This window comes from Setaria viridis, chromosome 3, assembly GCF_005286985.2.
Source record: "Setaria viridis chromosome 3, Setaria_viridis_v4.0, whole genome shotgun sequence".
Lineage (NCBI taxonomy): Eukaryota > Viridiplantae > Streptophyta > Magnoliopsida > Poales > Poaceae > Setaria > Setaria viridis.
In genome coordinates this window covers 4,254,219-4,279,309 of record NC_048265.2, presented here as the reverse complement: position 1 = coordinate 4,279,309, position 25,091 = coordinate 4,254,219, and the positions used below count along the sequence as shown (strand labels likewise).

Sequence of the window (25,091 nt, the reverse complement as noted above, 5' to 3'; positions counted from 1 at the left end):
TTTGTTCAAATATTTGTGGCTATGCTAACTAAATGACAAAGCGCTCACCTTTGAGCCAACTGTTCTGCTATTTATACTGTTTTAGTTGGTTTGCCACAAACAGGCTCTGTTTCTTCCAGTATAACCATTATAGTTTTCTAACTCCTCGGCCCTGTTCAATTTTCTTTGACCATTTCTGTTCTGCAATTTTAGCTCATTACACGAGATGAATTTTCTGGATAAACAAACTCCTCACATGTTATATCTTGCTACTAGTGGTGTGTTTCATGGATTAATTCTATTCATAGTCAATTAAGTTGGCTTTTCTGACTATTTTTCGTTGTGTGTCTTGGCTTCTTCATTCAGGGTCATTATTGTTATCCAACTTGAGATACTGCGATCTGAGTTTGCGCTGATCGGTAGTCCCGCAATCTATGAGGCCAATCCAACTCAACATATCGGTGTATCCTGCTCTGGTGGTCTTGAGAGCCATGAGCCTTGCTTCATGCCAGATGCTGAGCAAGTTGTTAGCAACTCATCGTGTTTTTCTAGTCATGGCTTGTTGGATTCTTTAATTCCTCCAAGCGCGGAACCTGCTGTGAATAATATGCCATTCGGAGGATGTCTTAGTCCAATGCAAGCACAGAGCACAGTAAATGCCAAGATGCAGCAGCTTTCATTAAATGATCATCAAAACCAAAGGTTTGTGGTGACCGCAACAAGTGATGCCTCTGGCCCTTCTGGCAATACTTATGGAAACTCAATACTGCATTCAACTCCAATGCATATGGATAGAAGCCATATTGCTAGGAATGATGCTCCTCTTTGCATAACCCCTATTGATGCATTGAACCCTTACCAAGCTAGATGGAAGATCAAGGCTAGGGTGACCGCAAAGGCAGATCTTAAGAGCTTCACCAACAGCAAAGGTGCTGGAAAAGTATTCTCCTTTGATCTCCTTGATGCACAGGGTGGAGAAGTTCGTGCAATATGCTTCAATTTGCAGGCTGATCAGTATTTTGACCTAATTGAGGTTGATAAGGTGTACCTGATATCCAAAGGGTTGTTGAAACCTGCACAGAAGAAGTTTAACCCTTTGAATAATGACTATGAAATATTGGTCGATCACACAACATCTATAGAAATCTGCTGTGGTGATGAAAGCAGCTTACCTAGGCAGCAGTACAATTTCAGACAGATCAGGGAGATTGAGAACATGGAGGTTGGTGCTTTTGTGGATTTGGTTGGGATCGTTACATCAGTTGGTCCTTCTGCCATAGTGATGCGTAAGGATGGCACAGAAGCCCAGAAAAGAACTCTTCAACTGAAAGACATGTCTGGTCGGAGTGTGGACATAATCTTCTGGGGCAAATTCTTTGACGCTGAAGGACAACAACTGCAGTTACTGTGTGATTCTGATTCAAACCCTATACTAGCTCTGAAAGGTGGCCGCATCAGTGATTTCAAAGGTAGATCTGTGGTCACAATCAGCTCAACACAGTTAAAAGTAAACCCAGACGTGCCCGTGGCTGAAAGGCTGAAGCAGTGGTACATGGTTGAAGGAAAGAATGCTCCTTGTGTTTCTTTGTCTCAGGATATATCAAGCCTAAGCAGGATCTGTGTGCAGAAAACAATTGCACAGATCAAGGATGAGAACCTGGGGCAATCGGATAAGCCTGATTTTATCACTGTTAGGGCTGTAATCTCATATGTGGCGGTGGATAAGTTCTGTTATCCAGCTTGCACCTTGGAGCTTGATGCAAAGCGATGCAACAGAAAGGTGACTAGCAGTGGTGATGGGACATGGTATTGTGATAGATGCAATCAGTGCTCTGAAAAGTGTGAGTACAGGTACTTGCTTCTGTGTCAGATCAAGGATCACACAGGTAGTACCTACGCTACTGCGTCCCAAGAGGCTGCTGAGGAGATATTTGGACACACAGCGCAAGAGCTCTTCATGATACGAAATGTAGAACAAGATGACGCGAAGTTAGCTGCAATCATGAGGAAGATCCTTTGGCGTGAATGCCTATTCAAGCTGAGAATCAAGGCGCAAACCTATAGTGGTGAGCTGCGTGTGAAATGCTGCATTGTTGGTGTTGAGAAGTTAGATGTGCTGGGCATAGATCATCATCTCTTGGAGGAGATCGACAACCTTTTGAATGATATTACCCACCCCATTCTGATGGATGATTCGTCCTACATCCCAGATGTTGGCTATGCCAAATTGGAAGCCAGACAGACCATGCTAAGCTCCAGCAGTGCCTGTGGCCCTCTCAAGGGTCTTGCTGATCTTGCAGGATATGGGCGCTTGAACAGGATGCCGCCTCCACTGCCAGCTTCGTCCAAGGGTTTCATTCCCAATGATGGCTTGATGGATTGGTCCAGTCAGCCAGCAGGGAGGGGCGGTACAAGTCTGTGGCCTTGTTTAGTTCACCCCTAAATCCTAACTTTAGCACTATGCAAAAAGAAGATTCCCCATCACATCAAACTTGCGGTATATGCATGGAGTACTAAATGTAGACGAAATTAAAAACTAATTGCACAGTTTTGTTGTACTTTGCGAGACGAATCTTTTGAGCCTAATTAATCAATGTTTGGACAATAATTCACAAATATAAACGAAACGCTACAGTGTGCTACAGTGCTGGCACATTGATTTGGCACTCCAAAATTAGGCAACTAAACATGACCTGTGTTTCAGATGCAATCGGCCTGGGCACTGGGCTAAGGATTGCTTTGTCCGAGCCACTTAATGCATCGGCTCAGGCAATCTCAGGCAGGAAGTTTGCTTTTGCTAAAAAAAAACCTATCAGATCAGTAGTCCTCTGAACTTTGGTTTTGCTTATTATCAGTATGGCCTCCTACGTTATCATGTACAGTAGTTACATGGTCAGTGTGCCCTCGCCTCCTCGGCTAGCTTGCTTTTACCATTCTGGAACCTTTGTTAGTATATACAAGCACTTTATGTTTATGTTCTAGACTATTTGAATGTAATGCCCTTAGTGTTATACTCGACGGTTTAGTTCCTCGACGGTTTGATGGCTCCCTATTGTTTATGTGAAGAGCTCTGGTATTCAGGCGTAGAAACAGCAGGGAAATGCACTAAGGCTGGTTGCAGTGCCTAGTAGTAGGATAATCTGTTGCGCTTGATTGCTGTAACTTGCGCTGGATGGATCGGACGGGGTTGCCGGCAAATGCCTCTACCTGGTGCTTGACAGCTTAAAAGTTTTGGAGTTCTTTTATGATGAACGCGTGGCTCTATTTAACTCAGTAAGCATGTCGTTATCGATGTTACCGGAACTTAACATCTGCATGGTAGTCGTTGATGTTACCGGAATACCGGTGCTCCTAATTCGACGATCATTCTTTTTACAGCACCAAGCAAGCGTGTAGGTCTTCTCTGGGACTTTAGGGAGCTCTGCTCTTGTTAAAGACCTGTCATGGCCATCGGTAAACCATCAAAGCTGCCCTGGAACATGCACTCTATATTGCAGTTCCAGTTTTTTTTTTTTTTTGAGAGGAATAGTGCAGTTCCAGTTTTGTTTTTTTAGAGGAATATTGCAGTTCCCAGTTCCGAGCACTACCGAAAAATAGAAAAAAAAAAGGGATCGCCCCCGCGTTGTCCTGAGGGGCGACACGGGCGGCACTGCAATCCCGCTGCCGGCGCTCCGCCTCCACCACCGTTGGTCCCCCTCACTTCCCACCTCCGTCATCTTGCCGGAGATCGGAGGGAGTGAGGATCCATCTCTCTAATAGGTTTTAGTAGATCGAGTCCAGTTTTAAGGTTTAGGTTTCTCCATGCCGCGGTTCGTAGTATTGGAGATTTATTTCCTCCTTTTTCCGGTAACGGCGAGGAGGTAGGGTGGGTTTGGTCTGTCCATGGTGACTCAAATGAAGATGATGGTGGCAACTACGGCGTCGGCAACTTCCTTGGCATGACGACATGGATAATTAGGTTTCCGGATGGTGATATTGAGGCGGGATGATGTTGCTGTCGTGGAATAATTTTCTCCAACCCCTTCTCCATTTTGTCGTGGTTAGATCCAAACACGATGAAAGGCTTGTGAGAATAATTCTGCCCCTTGAGCTGATGTTGATCAGTCTTTGGGTTGGGTAGATTAGGATCAGTCTCTCTTCTTCACCGGTGGTAAAAAGAGGAAGAAGAAAGATGCAAGGAAGCAGAAGATTTTGCTCGGTCCAGCCTAGGTCGTCGTTCTTTGGGCCTGCTTGCTGAGCGTATATATGAATCTAGCCTAGGTCGTCGTTCTTTGGGCCTGCTTGCTGAGCGTATATATGAATCTTTATACGTGTTTAAGTTTGAGATTTGGAGCTGCAGTCCTTGATTGTTGTTAAATGTAATTTTATTTTCTTCGTGTGTGATGTGACGACGTACTCAGCTTTGATTTAATACAATTCTTCGATCTTTAAGAAAAGTTCTGAGCACTACCAGCGGCGGATTGCTCAAAAAGGCCTCCAACAAGCGAGCCCATTTGTCAATCCCAGTTTAGAACGGCCCACGGTGTCGAGGGCTATTCCCGTCATTTCGCTCATAGGGGAGGTTCCCTCCCTCCGCTGCGTTCTTTCCCTCCCAAACCAAATTCCAAATCTTGAGGCACCCGTCCTCCCTTGTCACCCGTTACGCCTCGAAACCAAGCTTCTCACGTACGCCAACGCCGCCCCTCTTCACCAACCAGCGAGAACCATCTCTCCCGCGGCCGTTCCATCAATCCATCATCTCGACATCTCCAGCTCTCCACCTCTCCAAAAAATCTCCATTCCCCGTCGCCATCGATCGCCTGCAACTGCAGGGCTCCCGTTCCATTCCAGGAGCTACTTCCAGGAGCTGCACGAGGAGGAAGGATGGAGGTGGACCTGTCGCGCGGGGCCGTTGCGGCGATGTCGCGCCACCAGCTGGCGGAGGGGCTGCGCCCGGTGCTGCAGGTGGCGGACGGGCCGGCGCCGCGGCTCGTCGGCTCCTCCGCGGCGGCGGCGAGGTACCGCCTCGTCCTCTCCGACGGCGCGCACCTGCAGCGGGGCCTGCTCGCCACCTCCCTCAACGGCCTCGTTGCCGACGGCGCGCTCCGCCGCGGCAGCGTCGTCCGCGTCCTCGACTACGTCTGCAGCTGCATCCAGAACCAGAGGTGACGACTCGCTCCATCGCTCCCCCTCTCTAGTCTAAATGCGGTTGGAACCCGAAGACAAGATTGGATTTTCAGTGATGTGCTACTGTGTGCTCAGTTAATTACTGTAGAAATGCTGAGGGTTTTGTAAGTTTTGTGCTTCAATGCTCCTGCCTCTGGCTGTGCGCTTAGCTACTGTGGAAATTGCATCCTGTGGTCCTTCCCTTGCTGGATCCTGGGGTGGGTGTGTTGCCAAGAAAGGCCGGACATGCTTACTAGAGTTTTGTAACTTTGCTTTTGTGCCTGGCGATGCTTCTGCAAAAATGGCATCTTGTGCTGATTCAGTGATTGTCCTTGTTGTTTAATGATACCCATCCGAGGAGTGTGTGTCGTCGGCTGTTACAACAATTTGGGCACAAGATTTTGTGGTCAGTGCTTACATGGAAAAATTGGGGAACAGCCTGTGATCTCTAATGGGCATTGCTCTTGTAGGTTTAGTTATGCACATGAAGTTTCTGAATATGTAACACGCCACCTATTGCCCGAAAGCCCTGATCAGATTGAATGATTCTGTTTTGGGGGATAGGAGCCTATTCTTTTTCCATGAACTGAAAAAACAACAACTAAAACTACAAGATTATTTGGTTAAATTCGATCTTGTCTACTTAATTGGGAGCAAAACAGCCATATCTGTTTGGTTCTCATTTCCACATAGATTTGATGTTTACCTGTATGTTACTAGAGCAGTTGGGTGCATCTATCCATTTTTCTTGCTACCTGCATGGATACAATCATACGAAGGCATGGATTTTCCAACTTGTCACCTTAGTTTCTTATGTTAAAAATAGTATGATATTATCTCACTTGTATCCTCTCGTTTCAAAAAAAGTTCTTGTATCCTCATGTTACCTAAACGGTTAATACCTCAGCTTTGAGTCAAAAGTTCTTCCATTTATTTCACCATTCTAGTTGTTTTGTCACAAGATATCTCCGAGTCGCTTTTTATACTAGTGTTATTCCTTTTTTTTTTTAACTCTTTTGGTGCTGGTTCATTTTCTTTCGATCATTTGAGTTCTGCAAATAGTTCATTTTTTATTGCAAACATAGACATGATAAGATCATTTCATGGATTCATGTTTGTCAATTAAGTTGACCATTCACTGACTTCTTTTTCCTGCTGTGCCTTGGTTCTACGTTCAGGGTCATTGTTGTTATCCAACTTGAGATACTTCAAGCTGAGTGTACACTGATCGGCAGTCCAACAATATATGAGGCCAATGCAACTCAACTTAATGGTGTATCCTGTTCTGGTAACCTAGGAAACGAGCCTTGCTTGATTCACGGGGCTCAGGCTCAGCAAGCTGGCTGAGCAGTACTTTGATCTAATTGAGGTTGATAAGGTGTACTTGATATCCGAGGGGTCACTGAAACCAGCACAGAAGAAGTTTAACCCTTTAAATAATGATAACGAAATATTTGTGGATCACAGAACCTCTATAGAGATTTGCTCTAGTGATGATGGCAGCATCCCTAAGCTGCATTACAGTTTCAGACAGTTGAACTTGAGAATATGGGGAGTGGTGCTATTGTTGATTTGGTTGGGATTGTTATGACAGTTGAACCTTCAGCCAAAATAATGCGAATGGATGACACTGAAACACAGAAAAGAACTCTTCAACTGAAAGACATGTCTGGCCGGAGTGTAGAAATAATCTTCTGGGGCAAATTCTGTGATGCTGAAGGACAACAACTGCAGTTACTGTGCGATTTGGGTTCAAACCCTATACTAGCTCTGAAAGGTGGTCACATCAGTGATTTCAGTGGTAAATCTGTGGTCACTATCAGCACAACCCAGTTAAAGGTTAACCCAGACATGCCAATGGCTGAAATGCTGAAGCAGTGGTACATGGCTGGAGGAAAGACTGCTCCTTGTGTTTCTTTGTCTCAGGATATATCAATCATAAGCAGGATCTATGTGCAGAAAACAATTGCACAGATCAAGGATGAGAACCTGGGGTGATCAGATAAGCCTGAGTTGATCACTGTCAGGGCTGTAATCTCACATGTGGTGGCTGATAACTTCTGTTATCCAGCTTGCACCTTGGAGTTTAATGGCAAGCGATGCAACAAAAAGGTAACAAGAAACGGTAATTGGACATGGTATTGTGGTAGATGCAATCAGAGCTTCGAAAACTGTGAGTACAGGTACTTGCTTATGTGTCAGATCATGGATCACACCGGTACTACTTCTGCTACTGCGTTCCAAGAGGCTGGTGAGGCCATAATTGGCTACACAGCACATGAGCTTTTCATCATTCGAAATGTAGATCAAGATGAGGTGAGGTTCAGAGAAATCATGGATGCAGTCGTTTGGCGAAAATACCTATTCAAACTGACAATCAAGGAGGAAACCTTTAACGGTGAGCAACGTTTGAAATTTTATATTGACGGTGTTGAGAAGTTGGATGCATTGGATGTGAGTCATCATCTCTTGGAAGAGATTGACAACCTTTTGAAGGACGTTTCACACTCTGCCCCTGAGGATGCTTCCTCCTACAACCCAAATGTTGGTGCTGGCAATTTGGGAGCCGAACAGGGCATGCAGACCTCCAATGATGCCCATGGCTACACCGCTGGTGTGGGTGGCGCAGGTCCAATCTGTTAGTAATCAATGACTGTGCAAACCCCGTGTTTTAATTTGTATGCAATCAGTCTGGGCACTGGCCTGTGAACTGTCCTGTCCGAGCTACTTGGCGGGCTGCTAAAGACCTATCAGATGAAGTGATTCTATGAAGTTTGCTTTTGCTTTAGCACCTGCTCTATCATGTACAGTAGTCAGTAGTCATGTTTTCAGCATCTAGGTATGTGATGGGCACTTCAATGGGCTATATGCTTTAAGTTTATCTTATGTTCTAGACTAATTGAATCGAAATTCCATGTTATATTAGTTCAGTTCATTGATGGATTGATGTTATCATACTTCTCTTTGGTTTGTGAAGTGTTCAGGCAGTAATATTTTTTTCCCCAGATCATCAAACCCTTGGCCCTTTGTAGTGATCCGTCACGGCCATCTGGATGCTTGTATCATATCTGCATGTATTGCTTGCACGTGTTAGTAGTGTCTGATTTTTTCCGAGTCGTAGGCAAATTAAAGTCCATATCTTTGAGATGCATGCGTATACGTATGAGTAGTATGAGTCAAGTCAGGAGTCAGGTCTACGTGGAGTTTGCGATCTGCGGAATCCTGGGGCTGAACTAACGGGGGCGAACTCCATGGCGACGGCGCCGGCGACTTGGGCTTGGAACCTTTCTTCCTCGACGAGGCGGCGGTGCGGGCCGAGCACGCGGCGGCGGAGGCGGCCAAGGAGAAGCTGAGGCAGAAGGAGACGCGCAAGAAGGAACTGATCAACGTGTATGGAACTGTCATCGCCAGAGACACCATCGATCTCAAGTGTGTTTATCTCTTCCGCCGTGATAGAGATCATTCCGAGCTCATCAACTCTCGGGTACATAGGATAACTTCATACGAAATTAGCAAAATCTATGCTCTGCAATTGGTTTCATATGCTTGGTAGCTGAAATATCTTCAAGTTTAATCTGATTACAGCACTATACATTACCACTAATAATCTTACGTTTCCTACTTGTTTTTGCAGGGTGAACCTTTGACCCTGACAGGCCCAAAGCGAGGACTCGCATACGTTGAGATTGACCTGAAGATCAAGGGTGATGATGAGAGCAGGAGGACAGAGAGCTCAGCAAAGGATTCGTTACGATTGATGGTTGACATATTGTGTGGTTGAAATTAAAGCAGGTTTCTTGCTACCAGGCTCAGCACGGTGGAGGTGGTGTACGGAGTGGTGAAAGATGCGGTGGAGGCTACCATTGCGATCGAGGTCGTGCGTGGAGATTTCTGTGGAGAAATCACTGCTTGCACTACGAGCATTAGGGATTGTCTCGTGCTTTACGATAGTGATGGAGTGGTGGGTGAAGGAGCTATGGAACTCTTGCGGTCCGTGCATGGTAGCTGTCTATCTCAATTCTCAAGGAGTCGCTGTTTGTGACAATTGTTGCTCGGACTGGTTGTGGTGATCATACTGAAAAGGAAATTGAGTGAACGGTGGAGATGAGGAAGAAATCACTGTATGTTGGTGGCACTACGTTGCTCGTGAAAGTCGTCTGGTCAATGATTGATGATTGATTTGTGAGCCTGAGCTTGATCAGGATGTGTATAATCATTCTGTTCTTGTTAACTTCCGTGTTAACTAACTAACTAACTAACTTTGTGGTCATGTTATGTTAAACTGGTTTGTTATGTCGTGCTAGTACTATCAAACCATCAAGATCTCCTTTGAATAGCTAGCCTTAACGTTAGCACGTGTAATTAATGGTGCAAAAAAAAATCTAAACTACTACATATATACTGATCTGAATCAATTATATTCCTAAACAGGAGGAGTGTCCAGATAGTAACTTCGATGATGTCCAAATAAAAAACCTTGAGATTAGCTACTCCTTGCTGTCACAAAAGAATATAATTTCATATATTTAGACACGGTAATACTATATCGACATCTAATTACTGATACAAAAGGTATGCAAAACATAGCAAAGCTATAGCATGTTTAAAACTGGAGTACTTCTCAAGGTGAATTGATGTACCTTTTAAAATTGTTCAACAAAAAATATTGAGAATAAATTGGTTGGTATAAAGTTTAAAAATAACTAAAATAAACTCCCAATTGAACCTAGTGACGGGAGGAAATGCTAAGGAAAAGGCTTGCATGCCACCTAAATGAAACCAAAATAGCTAGCCATAAGTAGGGGGAGGGGCATTAAGTGTAAGGAATAACAAAATAAAAAAAACAAGTATTACGTAGACATTTTTTTCTTTTAGGTGGAAGGTAAAAGACTTTTTAAGTGCTGCAAAAAATAACCATTTTTTCTATAGAATTTATAATAAGCGATTTCTTTACTTAGACTCTATAAAAACTCCTTTTTAAGGATTCTATAAAAAACAATCGGTAATGCTACGAGCAGACGTCTGAAATCTTAAAAAAATAGGACGCTCCGACATATGTTGTAATAGTTAAGCATCGATATTGCAACTATTATTTCTGCATGTTTCACAGTAAATCTTGCATTCATGTTGCACGGGAATTTCCCAAAATCGAATGACGTAGTCATTTTTACACATTATATTTCATGTTGCAAATAGTGACCGCTGATGTTGTACTAGATTATTTCTAATATTTCGTTGGAGCGTCCAATGAAAAATTTCCTAATTATTTCTAATATTTCGTTGGAGCGTCCAATGAAAAATTTCCTATTGGACGTCCGGACTCTAGAAAAAAAGTGATTTGATTTTTTTTAGAGAAAAACAATTGATTTGATAGCCAAGGCCTTCAGTTAGTTCTCCAGAAACGCGCCCTAAAAAAAATGGTTCTCCAGAAAGGCTCCTTGGGCTATAAAGAAGCCTAAACAATGATCCAGCCCAGTCTTCCAGACACACCATAAGTGAAGTACAGCCTTTCTGTGAGGCTCCGGCCCATAAAGCCCATATAAGAGGGCATTCCCGTCTTTTCGTGTCAAAAATTTTTCTCTCTCCCTCGCTCCTGTTCAGTTTCCCACCTCTCGGCAGAACCGCCGTCTCCCCAAAATCCCGTTAACCCTTCTCTCCCCCAAAATCGAGCCGCCTCCTCTCCCCTCTCCTCTTCCTCCCCCCGGAAGCTCCAAGAAATCTCCCGAGCGCGATGGCGGCGCCGGCGCAGCTGACCCCCGGCGGGGTGGTTGCCGTCTCCAATCACGCCGACGGCGAGGGGACGCTGCAGCCGGTGCTGCAGGTGGTTGACGTGCGGAGGGTCACCCAGAAGAACCAGAACCCCAGCGCCTCCGAGCGCTACCGGATGGTGCTCTCCGACGGCGTCCACGCGCTGCAGTCCATGCTCGCTACCGCCGAGAACCACCACATCCGGGACGGCACCATCCAGAAGGGCTCCATCATCCACCTCCAGGAGTTCACCTGCAGCACCATCCATAACCGCAGGTGAGGGTTAATCTTGCCCCTGCGTTCGCTTCCCGGCTCCGTCCCCGGTTCGAATCACAGATTTATTTTTTTGCTTCCCTAGAAAGATTGGATCTTGGTTTGCTTCCCGCGCGCTTCGCTCATTAGGGAGTACTATTTTGATGTGCGATAGTTGTGGATGCAAACTTTCCGAAACTTTCATAGGAGATTTGCGGCCGCGGCTTTGAAATGATAGGTTGGGATTCTGTGATGTTAGACAATAGTATTTGGTCGATGTGATGGTAGTGTTAATAGTACTTTCGGTTTCGGTCCAGAAATCAGGGGGAAGTCTCATACTCTCATTGATGGATTTCCACTATCTTTTGGTTAGCCGCTGAATAGGTTGTGTTCTTGTCCATGGAGTCTACTAGGTTTGCAGCCAATTATGTTCTCTTTTCTGTGCTTGCTGTGCTTCTCTGCATGTTTTGTTTTTGATCCAACAATGCACATGGATGTTATTTCCCTTGGCATTAGCAACCTTCCAATGACAAAGAAAACCTTCAAACATGCGGCACTTACTTTGCAAAGTACCTTTTATTCCGTATAAACATCATATGCTGTTGATGATCCTTAGTGCAGTGAAATGGTGCTGTAGTGTTGTGCCGGTGCTTAAAACTCAACAAGCTTTCATTCTGACATCCATGTCAAATCAGCAAAACACATGCTGCTGTGGCCATTCAAATAAGTTGTTGAAGTAGCTCTGTTAATCAGGTCTGAATCTGAACTTTGTATATTCTTGTGGCCTAAGTATGCATAATTATAGAGCATGAATTGTCACAGAATACCATTCTACTGATAGTGTGAATTCTAAGATCTGAAGTGGGTCAATATTGTTTCCTGAATATTTCAAGAATAGTTGTTTGCCTAACTTCTTTGGTTCTATGACTTCAGTTAATTCTTAGAAATACCTATTCTGTAGAGTTGACTAGGCATCTTTTAAAGAGAGGAATATCTTAACTGAACGTTAGTTTGATAATACCTTTTTATGCCTTGTTTCTTATCAGTTGAGTTGACCATGCCTTTATCTTTTATTCAGGATCATTATTATTATCAAACTTGAAGTTCTGCAAAGTGAGTGTGACATAATTGGAAACTCGAAACCCTATGAGGTAAATGTACCTACAGAGCAGCCCCCCAACTTACCGGCCAATGCTGCTCAAGTTAATAGCGGACCATATTCCAGTGGCCCAGGCGTGCTGGGATCTTCTGTTGCTCCAAGGGCAGCTCAGGTTGCTAATAATGTAAACCTTCCTACTGAGCAGCCCCCTAACTTACTGGCCAATGCTGCACAAGTTAATAGCGGACCATATTCCAGTGGCCCAGGCATGCTGGGATCTTCTGTTGCTCCAAGGCCAGCTCAGATTGCTAATAATGAAAACCTTCCTACTGAACATTCCCCCAACTTCCCGGCCAATGCTGCTCAAGTTAATAGTGGACCATATTCCAGTGGCACAGTCATGCTGGGATCTTCTGTTGCTCCAAGGGCAGCTCAGGTTGCTAATAATGTAAACCTACCTACTGAGCAGTCCCCCAATTTCCCGGCCAATGCTGCTCAAGTTAATAGTGGACTATATTCCAGTGGCACAGGCATGCTGGGATCTTCAGTTGCTCCAAGGGCAGCTCAGGTTGCTAATAATGTATCACATGGTGGATCTTATGGTGGTTATCCGGGTACGGTGGGCCCTTCAATTGGTCGGGCAGTAGAACCGGTTCCCAATGTGTCATCTGGTGGCTCTTATGGTTTTTATGGTACAGCTTCAGCACACAATACAATGCATGCTGACATGATGCAGTCAAACTTGCAGCAGCCTTCACTGAACTCTCACCAGAACCAAAGGTTTGCAGTTCCTGCCATGGCTGGTGGCAGTGGTACTCCTGGCAATACTTACGGCCGCCCTGCACAGTCCTTTTATCAGCAACCACCTCCAGGGCATATGAATAGAGGTCCTGTTACCAAGAATGAAGCTACCCGTGCTGCTGTCCCAGTGGCTCAGTTGAACCCCTACCAAGAAAGATGGACAATCAAGGCTAGAGTGGCTTCAAAGACTGATCTTAGACACTTTAACAATCCGAGAGGTCCTGGAAAAGTCTTCTCCTTTGATCTCCTTGATGCAAGTGGAGAAATCCGTGCAACATGCTTCAATGCGCAGGCTGATCAGTTTTTTGACCTAATTGAGGTTGATAAGGTGTACCTGATATCTAGAGGGTCGCTGAAACCTGCACAGAAAAAGTTTAACCCTTTGAATCATGAGTACGAAATAACTGTGGATTTCAGAACTTCTATTGAAGTTTGCCCTAGTGATGATAGCAGCATCCCTAGGCAGCAGTACAATTTCCGGCAGATAAGTGAAATTGAGAACATTGAGGTTGGTGCTATTGTGGACTTGGTTGGGATTGTTACATCAGTTAACCCTTCTGCCACAATAACGCGAAAGGATGGTTCGGAAGCCCAGAAAAGAACTCTTCAACTGAAAGACATGTCTGGTCGAAGTGTAGAAATAACCTTTTGGGGGAAATTCTGTGATGCTGAAGGCCAGCAGCTGCAGTTGCAGTGTGATTCTGGTTTGAATCCTGTACTAGCTTTGAAAAGTGTTCGTGTTACTGAATTCAGTGGTAGATCTGTGAGCTCAATCAGCTCAACCCAATTAAAAATAAACCCAGACTTTCCTGAGGCTGAGAAGCTGCAGCGCTGGTATGTAACTGAAGGAAAGACTGCTGCTTGTGTTTCTTTGTCAGTGGCAAGTATGGGCAAGACTGATGTACGGAAAACAGTTGTGCAAATCAAGGATGAAAATCTGGGGCGATCAGAGAAGCCAGACTGGATCACTGTTAAAGGTACAGTTTCGCATTTGAACACTGATAACTTTTGTTACCCTGCCTGCACCATGGAGGTGAATGGTAGGCAGTGCAACAAAAAGGTGATAAATAACGGTGACGGGACATGGCATTGTGACAGATGCGACCAGAGCTTACCAAATTGTGAGTATAGGTACTTACTGATGTGTCAGATCCAGGATCATACTGGGCTCACCTATGCTAATGCATTCCAAGAGGCTGGTGTGGAGATAATGGGCTGCGGCGCCGAAGAGCTTTACAACATGAAAGAAGAAGACACGGAACGATTTGCAGATATCATACAGGGGGTTCGCTGGCAGCAGTTTCTATTCAAGCTGAAAGTCTATGAGGAGACCTTTAATGACGAGCAGCGCGTCAAGTGCAGCATTGTGAAAGCTGAGAAGCTTGATCTGTCGAGAGAGTGCTCTTACCTTCTGAAGGGGATTGGTGCCCTATTGCAGGATGATACGGGCTCACCTTCTGAGGTGCAAGGTGCCATGGCCTATAGTGCTGGTCTCAATACCTCGGGCGCTGGACAAGGCATGCCAGCCTCCAACAGTGCCTATGCCACGAGTATGGGCACTCCAAGGTATGGGGAGACCGGGAACCAGCTTGGGCAGCAAGCAAACACATACGGTGGGGTGTCCACTCCATTATCTGCGACACGGAATGTGGAGACCTGCATGGGTTGCGGGTCAAGCGGGCACAATGCCCAGAGCTGTCCTGCAAGCATGTATAGGCAGCAGCAGCCTGCTGCGAACACGGCTAGCTCCTATGTCTCTTCACCTGGCGATGCTGGCTCTGGTCGGTGTTTCAGATGCAATCAGCCTGGGCACTTTGCCAACGCTTGCCCTGGTGTGGGTGCTGCATCAGGAGGGTATGGTAGGCAGCCCTACGTTAGGGCTACGAATTACTGAAGTGATACCTTGGTAATCAGGTGTGTTTTTGGTTCTGTTGAGATGCCTGTATGGCGTCACAGGGTCTGTAAAGTAGATTTCTTTTGTGGTTGCCTGAATCTGAACCATGTATCGATACTTCGATCAGTGTTTATATTCATTTTATATGTGTTTTGTATGATGATGTGGGGGTGGTGGTTCGAATTCGTGGTCTCTAGTCAGCAGCTTATAAACTGTAAGCTTCTGTACATTATTAGGATCAGGATTGTGCCTGTGTTTTGCTACGAGTGGTAAAAAATTTTTAGTGCAATAGATGAAGCATGATAAATATTCACTGTTCCTATGAATACGATAAATTTTGCAGCACTGTGCATCTCATGACAAATTGTATTCAACACAACAACGACAAAAGCATATAGCTGTTAAAAGGGTGGAGTATATGAATTTCAGAACAAATTCAGATCCATTCGTTCTAGTTCGTTCTAGTACCATTGAAATGCACAAAACACTTGGCAGAACTCTAATATTTGAACAAGCATGAAGGATGCATAAACAGGAAAACTGGAATGAAAATATACTCTAGTCTTAGTCACCCGACATGCAAAGAGATATTGGTAAAAGACTACAAGTAGGAGAATCTATACTCCTTATTCATCGGACATGCAAAAGAGCTACTGGTAAAGGACTGCTCGCAGAAGTAATGGATTTTCTGTTGGTTATTTTGCCTACACAACTATCAACCGTATTGTTCACACTTCACTAAACGGCGACACACTATAAAACCTCATGTATCTTAAGTGACACATTTGTAATTATAGTAGTACTTTTACAATGAACAGCTGCAACGCCCTGATCCTTTCCAGCAAATAGATGCGCGTCCTGATAATAAGTCTAACGGTTCACATAAAGTCAGTGCATTAATTAAACAAGTAATTACGGTAGTACTTTTACAAGAACAAAACACAAGCTTTGCTCACAGTTTATAGGACCAATACAACGGATTTAAATCATCAACCAACATATAGATACAGACTCAAATAATCATAAGGCCTTTCCGTTCTATTAGGGAAACAAAAGAAAAAACTTTTATCTACCGTAAAGCGATATGTTTGTTGTCAATGGGCTCAGCCACCCCTCTCCATAGATTGCTTCTGCATATAGTTTCAGATAGTTAGACAAAACTTCACATAAAACTATCTCTATCTAATTACATATTTTAAAATCTAATTAATGTAAAAAAGGTTCACTTCAATTAACCACAATCTAGGTATTAGTATTAGTAAAGTGCCAGTGTTCATACCACATGCTAATGAACTCATAGTATATGTTTTTTCAACCATGTAGTATAATTCACAATCTTGCATGAAGGATAGGCAAACTGAAATTATTATTAACAACATGCAGATCTCTAAGAAATGACTAAGTTTAATAGGCATTGAGCATGTAATAGTAGCAGAATCCCCCACTGACATATTCTAATAACAATTCTGAATATACATGCCAAGATTCTAGCAGACATCCAGAAGTAACAATTTGATAGATTAACATCAAACTTGGAACAATTCCCATCAGAACGATACCTTGGCAGAGCAAGCTCCACTGCTCCAGCAATACTGGCAGTACCACACTATGCTAACACGCCAACTTCGTTGAATAAGTATCTATTGCCTAGCCACCTTCGAAGCACTGCAAAGCATAGGTCCGAGTTTGCTGTGATCAAAGGTCTTCAAATCATTATTATCCTAAATATCCCAATTCAGAAGAAATAAGAGCATAGATGCCCAGACACGGCAGATTCCAAAATTTTGATCAAAGAAAGAAGAAAGCCTTACTAAACGACAGGTATCTGAATGAAGCGCATCCCCTGTTCGTTTACGTGATCCATCCCTGTAGTCTGACAACCGTACATCAACCAACAACAAAATTAGCAACATTAGTATAATACACAGTGAACTTCATAGTACAAGCTCTCAGCTGACAGCTAATAATTGAATAGACCTAATGTGCAACATACCAGATAAAGTAAAATAAGCGCTATTTAAATATAGAGCAGGAGTTGGGGGGTAGCCTTTAGTTTCATGGAGAGGTGGATTCAACCCCTGCAACTGCGGTGTACATGGAGGTACGACTACTCCGACCTCAATGATCCATCCGGATATCACCAGATGACCTCACCGTGGATGAAGTCATGATGCGATTGAGGCATCTTTTCAAGCATGCAAGCGAGATCCCAACAATCATGCGGGAGTACTGCGCCGCCAACCCGCCAAGTAGTGTAAGTACCTGTGGCCGGAGCCCCTGAGTACCGATTTTTGTAATTGTTGATGTTCTAACTTAGTCTTCTTATGCAGGAAGATGTACACTTATTCTGCTCCGCTCCTCTCCTCCCGGATCAAATGTCTCTGACGCCGCTCCACGCATACACACGGCTGCAAGTGTACGGGAGGTAGTCGAGGAGGAGGAGTCAGAGGAATTTTCATCCTTCAGCAGCTCCAACTCTGAGGCTGCTGATGATTTTGTAATCAAGGCACGGCCTTCAAACAAAGCCAGGTCTTCCTCCGGGTCATCCAAGCGTGCGGTGGAGGATGATCTAGAGGCTGGACTGTCGCTGCCACCGAAGAAGAAGCGCACTGTCACCATGAAGCGCGTGGTGAATAAGCCTCTCACCGCCGAGGACGTGCCTCCACCAGTAATAACTTTCAAAGAAGGATAAGATCCTGATGATCAAGTACCTGTAAGTAAATTCCTTACCACCATGTCTACTCAATACGATATTGGTGGATTGCAGGTAGTCGGGGAGGTGACTGAGGCGGAGAGGATGACTACCGAAGCTGTGCAGCAGCAGCTGCCAGTGATTGTGGAGGTCATCGAGATCGAGGATGACGAAGAACCTCCTGTCGCTAGAGTCAACTCTGTCAGTGCACAATCTACTCGAGATGCGGAGACAGCGACCAAGGCTAGTGAGGATCAGACTGTGATCCAACAAGCCCCACCAAAGAAGCTGTCGCCGATCATCAAGCCTATGCGCTTGTCAAGGGAGCTCTCTTTGAAGGTGAAGAGGTCTTTAAAGTAAGTACTTGTACTTCATTTGAGTACTAATTGTAATTTGATATTGCCTTGTTGTATTTCTTCTGACACTTGTCTTTTGCAGAAAATCCTCCAGCGTGGAAATTGGAGGCCCGAGCCCAAAATCTACGACCGATGGCAGTAGCCACTCGGCCTAAGACCTCGTCCCAACACCTACAAGTCTGCCGTCGGAGGAGCAGCCTGCATTGGAAATAACTCCAGGTGTTGTATCCCTTGTTGCCGCACTAATGCACGATGTAATTTCATCACTAAATGATACTTTAGTGCCAGCCCCCGAGCTACCGTAGCCGAGGTCATAGCGGCGACTACCTTCAGTGTCGTGGCTACTTTTGTAGCCCCCGAGCCAAAAATAGAGACCAGAGCGGCGGAGGCGACTACTTCTAGCGTCGTGGCTACCCTTTAGCCCCCAAGCTAGAGGTAGAGGCTGAAGCTGCTGGCGTCTTGGAAGTGTTGGCCTCCATCCTGCTGTGCCCTGGTTCCATTTAGTGCAACGATCGCAGAAGAGCACGAGGAACCATGGGTAGCTATAGGAGCAGACCTTGAAGACATCCAACTCATCGCCGACCCGCTGCTCACCATAGAGAGGGAGGTCACGATGATGGAGATGTACCGCCATGTAGGTGAATATGCAGCGGTAAGCTTCCTTTTGCTTTGTCTACAACTTGAAATTAGTACTCATATCTTGACACGAGTATTTGCTCTATTTTGCAGAATCTAATCAAATGTTCATGCCGGAAGTCGGAGATGCTCCAGGGCTACAGGTAATAAGTATATCGCTCCTTTAGTTACACATGGCACTCCTCCAATTGTTCTGCAAGGACCAATCACTAGAGCTTGAGCTAGACAATTGAATCAACAGGTGAGCTCGTTCTTGTGTATTTCTTTTAGTAATTTTGAGAATGGGTTGCTACCCAATGATGTTATTGTGCTTAGGAATAATGGAGATGACCAGGAGTACTTGAGGAGAAGCATGAAGGTGGAGAGGTCCAACAAGGGGCGTCCAAGTCACATGGAGGTCCAATGTACATCAAGTTCGAGTCCACCTCGAAGTCTAGGAGCAGTCTGCCTTAGATTGGGCGCCCAGGCCGCATACGGAGTCGGATTGCGATGTTCTATATATGGATGGAAAGATAATTTGATAGATCTTTTAATGGAGCTGGTCCCATGCTAAAATTCCATCAGAGTCAACAGGAATCGTTGAAACAATTGGATGTCCAGAATCTGTCAAGGTGTTGAGCCACCATCTTTCAAGCCGTTGGGCCGTGTATTGTGTTGGAGCCCATTAGGGGCGCGTCCAGGGGTCTTGCACGTTCCTAAACACTTTATATTCAGTAGAGTTAGTCAAGTTAGGGTTTGGATTTTGCTTAGATTATTTCTGTCATTGACGGTCGCCGTTCGGGAACTTGGCAAGGAGCGGGAGTACTCCTCCCGGCTGCTGATGAAATATGATGGTCAAATTACTGATGACTTCTTTTCTGGAGGTCGTTGATGGATAGACTTGTCCAAGGAGATTTTGCCTTAGAAACTGAGTAGCTTTGTACAGTCTTGTGATTACAAGCTGAGTTGGGCGATGGTACCCGGGGAGTTGAATAGCTCGGCAAACTTGCTTTTGCAAGTCGTAATCATGCAGAAATAGGTAGTCATTTTACGATAAAAATAGATGTGTTTTATTAAATTGTAATTATACAACTGGGGATGGTCAATTTTACAAAAATATGTAACTAAGGGTAGAATCGACAAAGTTGCTCGATGTTCCACGAGTTGTCGACGTCTTTGCCAGAGAGGTATTGGAGCCTATACGACCTAGGTCCAGTGACCCTGGAGACAATGAAAGGACCTTCCCATGACGAATTTAGCTTGTACAATCCCTTGGTGTCTTGGTGTGTTGGATACGCTTGAGAACTATATCACCTATGTTGAACAAACGTTCTTTGACGTTGCGATCATGATAGCGGCGGATTCCTTCAAGGTACCTTGCTGACTGGATGAGTGCTGCACAACGAGCTTCCTCAAGGCTGTTTAAGTCTAGACTCCTTGTTTCTTCTGCTGCGCCCTCCTCGGGCTGCTCGACTATTGGAGATTTCCACATGACGTCGGTGGGACGGACGGCTTCTGATCCATAGACCAGGAAGTAGGACGAGTACCCTGTAGGCTTGCACGACTGAGTACGAAGCCCCCAGAGGATATTGGGTAGTTCGGGAACCCCTTCTCGACGATGTTGAGCGCGGGGGGCGCCAACGCTAGGAGGCCATGGCGAGGCGGACAGGCTCCACGAGATCCGCGACGGCTTGGTTGAGCGAGCGGGCAAGCGGCTAGGCGAGGGAGGTGTCGTAGGAAGGAGAAAAGAAAAACGAGGGCGGAGAAGAGAGCTGGGCCGATTGGACGGTTCACGGGGGGAGGGATCGAAGGGAAGGGGCGGAGGCACATGAGTGATGGATGGTGTACGAAGAAGGGATCGGAGGGCTGAAATCGGCTCGAGGGAGGGCATGGGCGGGGGTAAGATCACGAACCGTAAAAAAGTCTTCTTTTTTCTTTTTTTATGTAGAGATAGGAGTTGAGAAAAGGATCAGGCTCCGAGTGCGACTCATTTATATTACGAGTATTTCGTTTCCTCTCTAGTTTTTAAGTAAGCCTTGTGGTTAATCTTATGGGTACTCGAGTTATTGGCGATTTTATGTCTTTCTGCTATTTAACTTCCTGCGAGTGGTCCGATGAAATACTACTTTTCTTTTAGAAAATGGGTTGGATTTTATTAATACAATACTTTTACATCCAGTCCCCTAAGAGAGTACCCTGAATAAAAGCAAAATTACAGATAAATCCTCTGTAGGAGCACCCAAAGACCGTCGCCGATCGTCGTTGCCGCAGTTCAGGTCTTCCCCACCTCCCACAACGAAGAAGATGAAGCTCATGGCGGGATTCCGATTCGACGAAGAGTTACAGGCCATAGCACACCGAAAACATGCTGTTTATCCGCTGAACGCACCGGCCAATCCTTGATTTCACCGGGATCAGTCGCCGGTCTGATGAAATACTACGTACCGTGAAACTGCACAAGGCCCATCTGCCAACGCTATGGCAAATTCCACAGCAATCAGGGGGCATTGTGTAAAACCGTAGCCCGTTCGTCTTCGTCCTCCAGAAAAGGAAAAACCCTTTGTCGTTTGTCCCGCCCAGCCTAGGGTTCTTCCTTCACGCCGCCGCCGCCTCGCCTCGCCTCGCCTCGCCTCGTCTCCGCGCCACCCAGGTAATTTCCGGAAGCACCTGCGCTTATTTTTCGTTTCCCGCCGTCCTACTCGTCGTATTCACCCGCTCCTCTCTGATGGACGCAACTGGTGTGGTGGTGGAGATCCATACGGGCTTCAGAATTTGAGATCCCCTCGTCTGTTGCTTAGACGCCCTAGATTACTCGCAAGGACCGCTATTTCGCTTCCGCAGATTCCGTTCTTTGCTCCGCCACGGAGCTGAATTTGGAGCCTCCAACGCTAACAACTAGCAGACAAGCAGTTTTTTGTTACTATATGGATCTGTGAATCACTACATATTGGTCTCATTCATGCGAATAGTGAGTGATTTGGCTTTTAATCCATATGCAGATTGCCGGTTCTACTAAGCACTCATGGCGGAGGAAACCAATGTAAGCACAGAATTACTGCATTTCTTCTCTTATGCTGCTGTATGCTGTCATCCTCTTGGTGCCGTGAAACGGGAATTAATTGTGATTTGGTTCTTGTGTGGCCTTCCCATTTTCTTTGTTGATATAGGGAAAGAAGGAAGAGGAGGAGTTCAGCACCGGTCCTCTGTCAGTGCTCATGATGAGCGTCAAGAACAATACCCAGGTTGGTTGATTTCCACTGGAAAATACGGTTTTCTTGTCCAAGTATGAAAAGTATGCTTATGCTCACGTGTATATCGTGTAATCTGTTACCATGGTCACTAGTTATCCAAGGTACCTATCCTGCTGTGTCAATACCCTGCCACCTCCTCCTCGTAGTCCTGAAATTTAGATCCATTGTCAGGTTGTGAGTCACCAAAGTTTCTGTGTATCCTTTATCCTACTGGCTGTTGCTATTGCATGTCTTTCTTATTTGGGCTGAGACAAGTGTTAGCTCTCTTTACCCTGAAGCTTCTGTTTGAGCAAATCATAGGAACAAGTAAAGCTTCTTAGCTAAAATATGTTTCTTGGTTGTGATTCTCACATGGTTTACTGATTCGAACATTATTTTTTTTCTTTTTGCATGGAAGCGATGCAATAGCCTCAGTAATCAGTATTGTGTTTATATGACTTAACTGTGGTTCTTACAGTTTATTTTTTAAAAAAAAATTGTTCATCAAAGTGATGTGGTAGTCTTGGTACTCAGTATTGCACTGCATCATGATTTTGAAAGTTGTAGTACTAGTACCTCTCAATCATAGGTTTTCCTGTCTACAGTATCTAATTTTCCTGCACTACCACCGTGCATCAAGCATCATTCTAAAATTGTTTGCATTATCAAGGGTTAGATTAATTTCCAGTATCTATTTTCTGAGTGGAATTATTGATTTGGCTCTAACTGACCCATTCAGCAAAAATTGTTTCTCACTTGTTATTTCAGTTAGCCAAAATCGTTGTGGATCTTTATTTCTTTGAGGACTTGCAAAAATAAGCTATAAGATGTATCTGGTAACTGTCCTGCCTGCTTAATTGCTGCCAACTGCTGGGCAAGCAATTACCAAACCCCATAAGGCCGTATTTCCACCCACCTGACCTAAACTGTGCATGTTATGCAAGGCCATCTTTCCCTACAAGTATGGTCACTATATCATTGTTAAGTGCTGTACTGTTTCTCTCTGCTGTTTTGCATATTAAGAGATTTTTTGTTAAATTGCATGGTGCTGACTGCAGATAGTGCTTTGCAATCCTTATCCTGATTATTATGTGCTGTGCCCTATGTCTTAGGTTCTTATCAACTGCCGGAACAACAGGAAGTTACTTGGTCGTGTGAGAGCATTTGATCGGCATTGCAACATGGTGCTTGAGAATGTTAGGGAGATGTGGACTGAGGTATGTAACCTTATTCTCCTGGTTTTTGTATTTTTTCTCATCTAGTATTGCTTTGTTCATTCGTGAACAATTGTTGCTTGTGTTACAGGTACCAAAGACCGGTAAAGGCAAGAAGAAGGCTCTTCCAGTGAACAAAGACAGGTTCATAAGCAAGATGTTCCTCCGTGGGGATTCAGTCATCATTGTTCTCAGGAACCCCAAATGAGTCTCTTGCGCACAAGAAGTCTTGCTAGTAGTAAATTGCTATGGACTAGTCTGTATGCCAAGTACTTGAAACATGGAATTGCAATAGACTGACGATGCCTGAGCCAGAATTAGCTGTGTATGTTGATGGTGGTGGCTTGTAGCTGGATGTTTTTACCTCTTGTACCTGAATTGCATTGGTACTTGGTCGTTTATGTTCGAAATATCAGCAAACTCACAGATTGAATTTGCTGTCATTCGAGAATAGTAATTACCGTCACTTAAAGGTGACCTAAGTGCCAGTATAAAATAAACAATCAATCTTACACGAGGGATAACAAAAATTAAAAAGAACGTAAAGCATGTCAGGACTCAGGAACGATCAGTCTGGACGTTGGCAGAGGTGTTTCCGCTGTTACAGATCATTCATTTCATTTCTTACATGAATGCATGAAGAAAGTAATCCAGTCAATTCTTCACCAGAGTTCGCAAAGATTCAATCTAACTTTTAACTTTTGTGGTCGAATTTTAAGTTTGAAGGAGCCTCCATAGGCTGATGTGCACACAGTACTGTTCTGTTTTTTTTAAGAACCAGTACTGTTCTGACCTTAAGAATGACCTGCACAGTGAAAACAGAACCCTTCCCATAATTGATGCAATGAGGTTCTCATAATTGATGTAATGAGGAACTTGGTTTCTAAACATCAAGCCATCTGAAAAATTTTGGATAGCACAAAAATGAGATGAAAGGAGTGCTACTAACCTTCTCAGATCAGACACAGCACAAAATAAACAAAATAATCATTTAGTTGAGCTGTGATGTGTAAACTGTTCATCCAACTTTCTTGGGACTAAAAAAGACTCTATTCTTCTTGTTGTAGCAGTGAGTGTGCTCTTCCATGTTATCAGAAGCAAGAACCATAAATGCAAATGGACCGGCCTCTGCCACCATTAACCGATCAACTCATCTGCTTCCTGCTGAGTGCTCTGATCAATGGGAGCGTCTCGCTGATGCTTAGAGACCGACATATGCAGCACTCAATATGCAATCATGATGGCTTTCCAACCTATTCCCTGGTGTCATTATATTTGCTATTTCAGGTCCATTTGTGATTTTGGCTGTATTACTCTGATCAATCAAATTGCTCAAATGAATCATTCTTGTCTCTATCTCTTGAACTTGTGAGGGGGGGAAACCTTTCAGGAAATGGAGATACCAGGAGGTCGGAAATAACGATTCATCTTAGGTCAGGTCATGGGATAGATAAACTGTTTTGGCCATCTTTTTAGGAATATCAGAAGTTGAACAATAAATTTCACCCATCGCTTAGGATATGAAATTCAGGTCTATATCAAGGCAGCAGATTAAGTGTAGTTGAAAAAACAAATTTCATCTAAAATGGAAAAGACAAGATATGATGCATTGTTACACACAAAATAGAGAAAGAGAAGGTTTTGGCTGTTCCGCTGCACATTTCTTCTGCACTTCAGCATTAATGGCGATAACATGACTGATTGAGGGTTTATGGCTGTAATCAACTGAAGGATGCGGCCACAATAGTTAAAGGTTTTCTTGGTGCATCAGATGATTTAAGGTTCTACAGAAAATTCAAATAATTATTCATAAAACTGCTGCATGCTGTTCGCGAGCTGAACTCTTACATGCTATGGTCACCAATATTTGTAAATAAATACCACAAAGAATACAAACTTAATCTTTAACAGTATTCCAAATAGTTTGTCAAACTTGTACACATTAAGAGTATTAACCAACAGGTGTTGATCTTAACTAGTGAGATCAAATATCTTAGCAGGCTACTGTAAATTTGGGATGTTCTCTTTAGCCCAGAAGCATCATAGCATTTTTGTTTGCAGCTTTA

General features: G+C 44.4%; 5 protein-coding genes and 1 pseudogene across 5 annotated transcripts; all 6 read left to right on the top strand.

The window, feature by feature from the left end:
- Positions 1 to 355: 355 nt before the first annotated feature.
- Positions 356 to 2,496, top strand: LOC117847380 (replication protein A 70 kDa DNA-binding subunit C). The gene has a single exon (XM_034728587.2). The coding sequence runs from the start codon at positions 485 to 487 to the stop codon at positions 2,420 to 2,422; it is 1,938 nt and encodes a 645-aa protein (XP_034584478.1). The 5' UTR covers positions 356 to 484; the 3' UTR covers positions 2,423 to 2,496.
- A 1,975-nt stretch (positions 2,497 to 4,471) lies between these two features.
- Positions 4,472 to 5,502, top strand: LOC117849636 (replication protein A 70 kDa DNA-binding subunit C). The gene has a single exon (XM_034731253.2). It carries the CDS (start codon positions 4,843 to 4,845, stop codon positions 5,125 to 5,127), a length of 285 nt encoding a protein of 94 aa, XP_034587144.2. The 5' UTR covers positions 4,472 to 4,842; the 3' UTR covers positions 5,128 to 5,502.
- LOC140222093 (replication protein A 70 kDa DNA-binding subunit C-like) lies at positions 5,236 to 8,117 on the top strand (annotated as a pseudogene).
- A 242-nt stretch (positions 8,118 to 8,359) lies between these two features.
- Positions 8,360 to 9,389, top strand: LOC140222091 (uncharacterized; the record flags this gene model as incomplete). Its single annotated transcript, XM_072292273.1, has 3 exons — positions 8,360 to 8,608; positions 8,759 to 8,871; positions 8,917 to 9,389. Coding segments are annotated over 3 exons (612 nt in total), but the record flags the coding sequence as incomplete, so codon positions are not given.
- Positions 9,390 to 10,744: 1,355 nt separating this feature from the next.
- LOC117849635 (replication protein A 70 kDa DNA-binding subunit C) lies at positions 10,745 to 15,075 on the top strand. Its single transcript, XM_034731252.2, has 2 exons — positions 10,745 to 11,148; positions 12,203 to 15,075. The coding sequence occupies exons 1-2, from the start codon at positions 10,856 to 10,858 to the stop codon at positions 14,916 to 14,918; spliced, it is 3,009 nt and encodes a 1,002-aa protein (XP_034587143.1). The 5' UTR covers positions 10,745 to 10,855; the 3' UTR covers positions 14,919 to 15,075.
- Positions 15,076 to 21,100: 6,025 nt separating this feature from the next.
- LOC117846817 (uncharacterized) lies at positions 21,101 to 23,468 on the top strand. Its single transcript, XM_034727910.2, has 5 exons — positions 21,101 to 21,231; positions 21,581 to 21,621; positions 21,749 to 21,823; positions 22,924 to 23,028; positions 23,117 to 23,468. The coding sequence occupies exons 2-5, from the start codon at positions 21,604 to 21,606 to the stop codon at positions 23,231 to 23,233; spliced, it is 315 nt and encodes a 104-aa protein (XP_034583801.1). The 5' UTR covers positions 21,101 to 21,231; positions 21,581 to 21,603; the 3' UTR covers positions 23,234 to 23,468.
- The last annotated feature ends 1,623 nt before the right edge of the window (positions 23,469 to 25,091 follow it).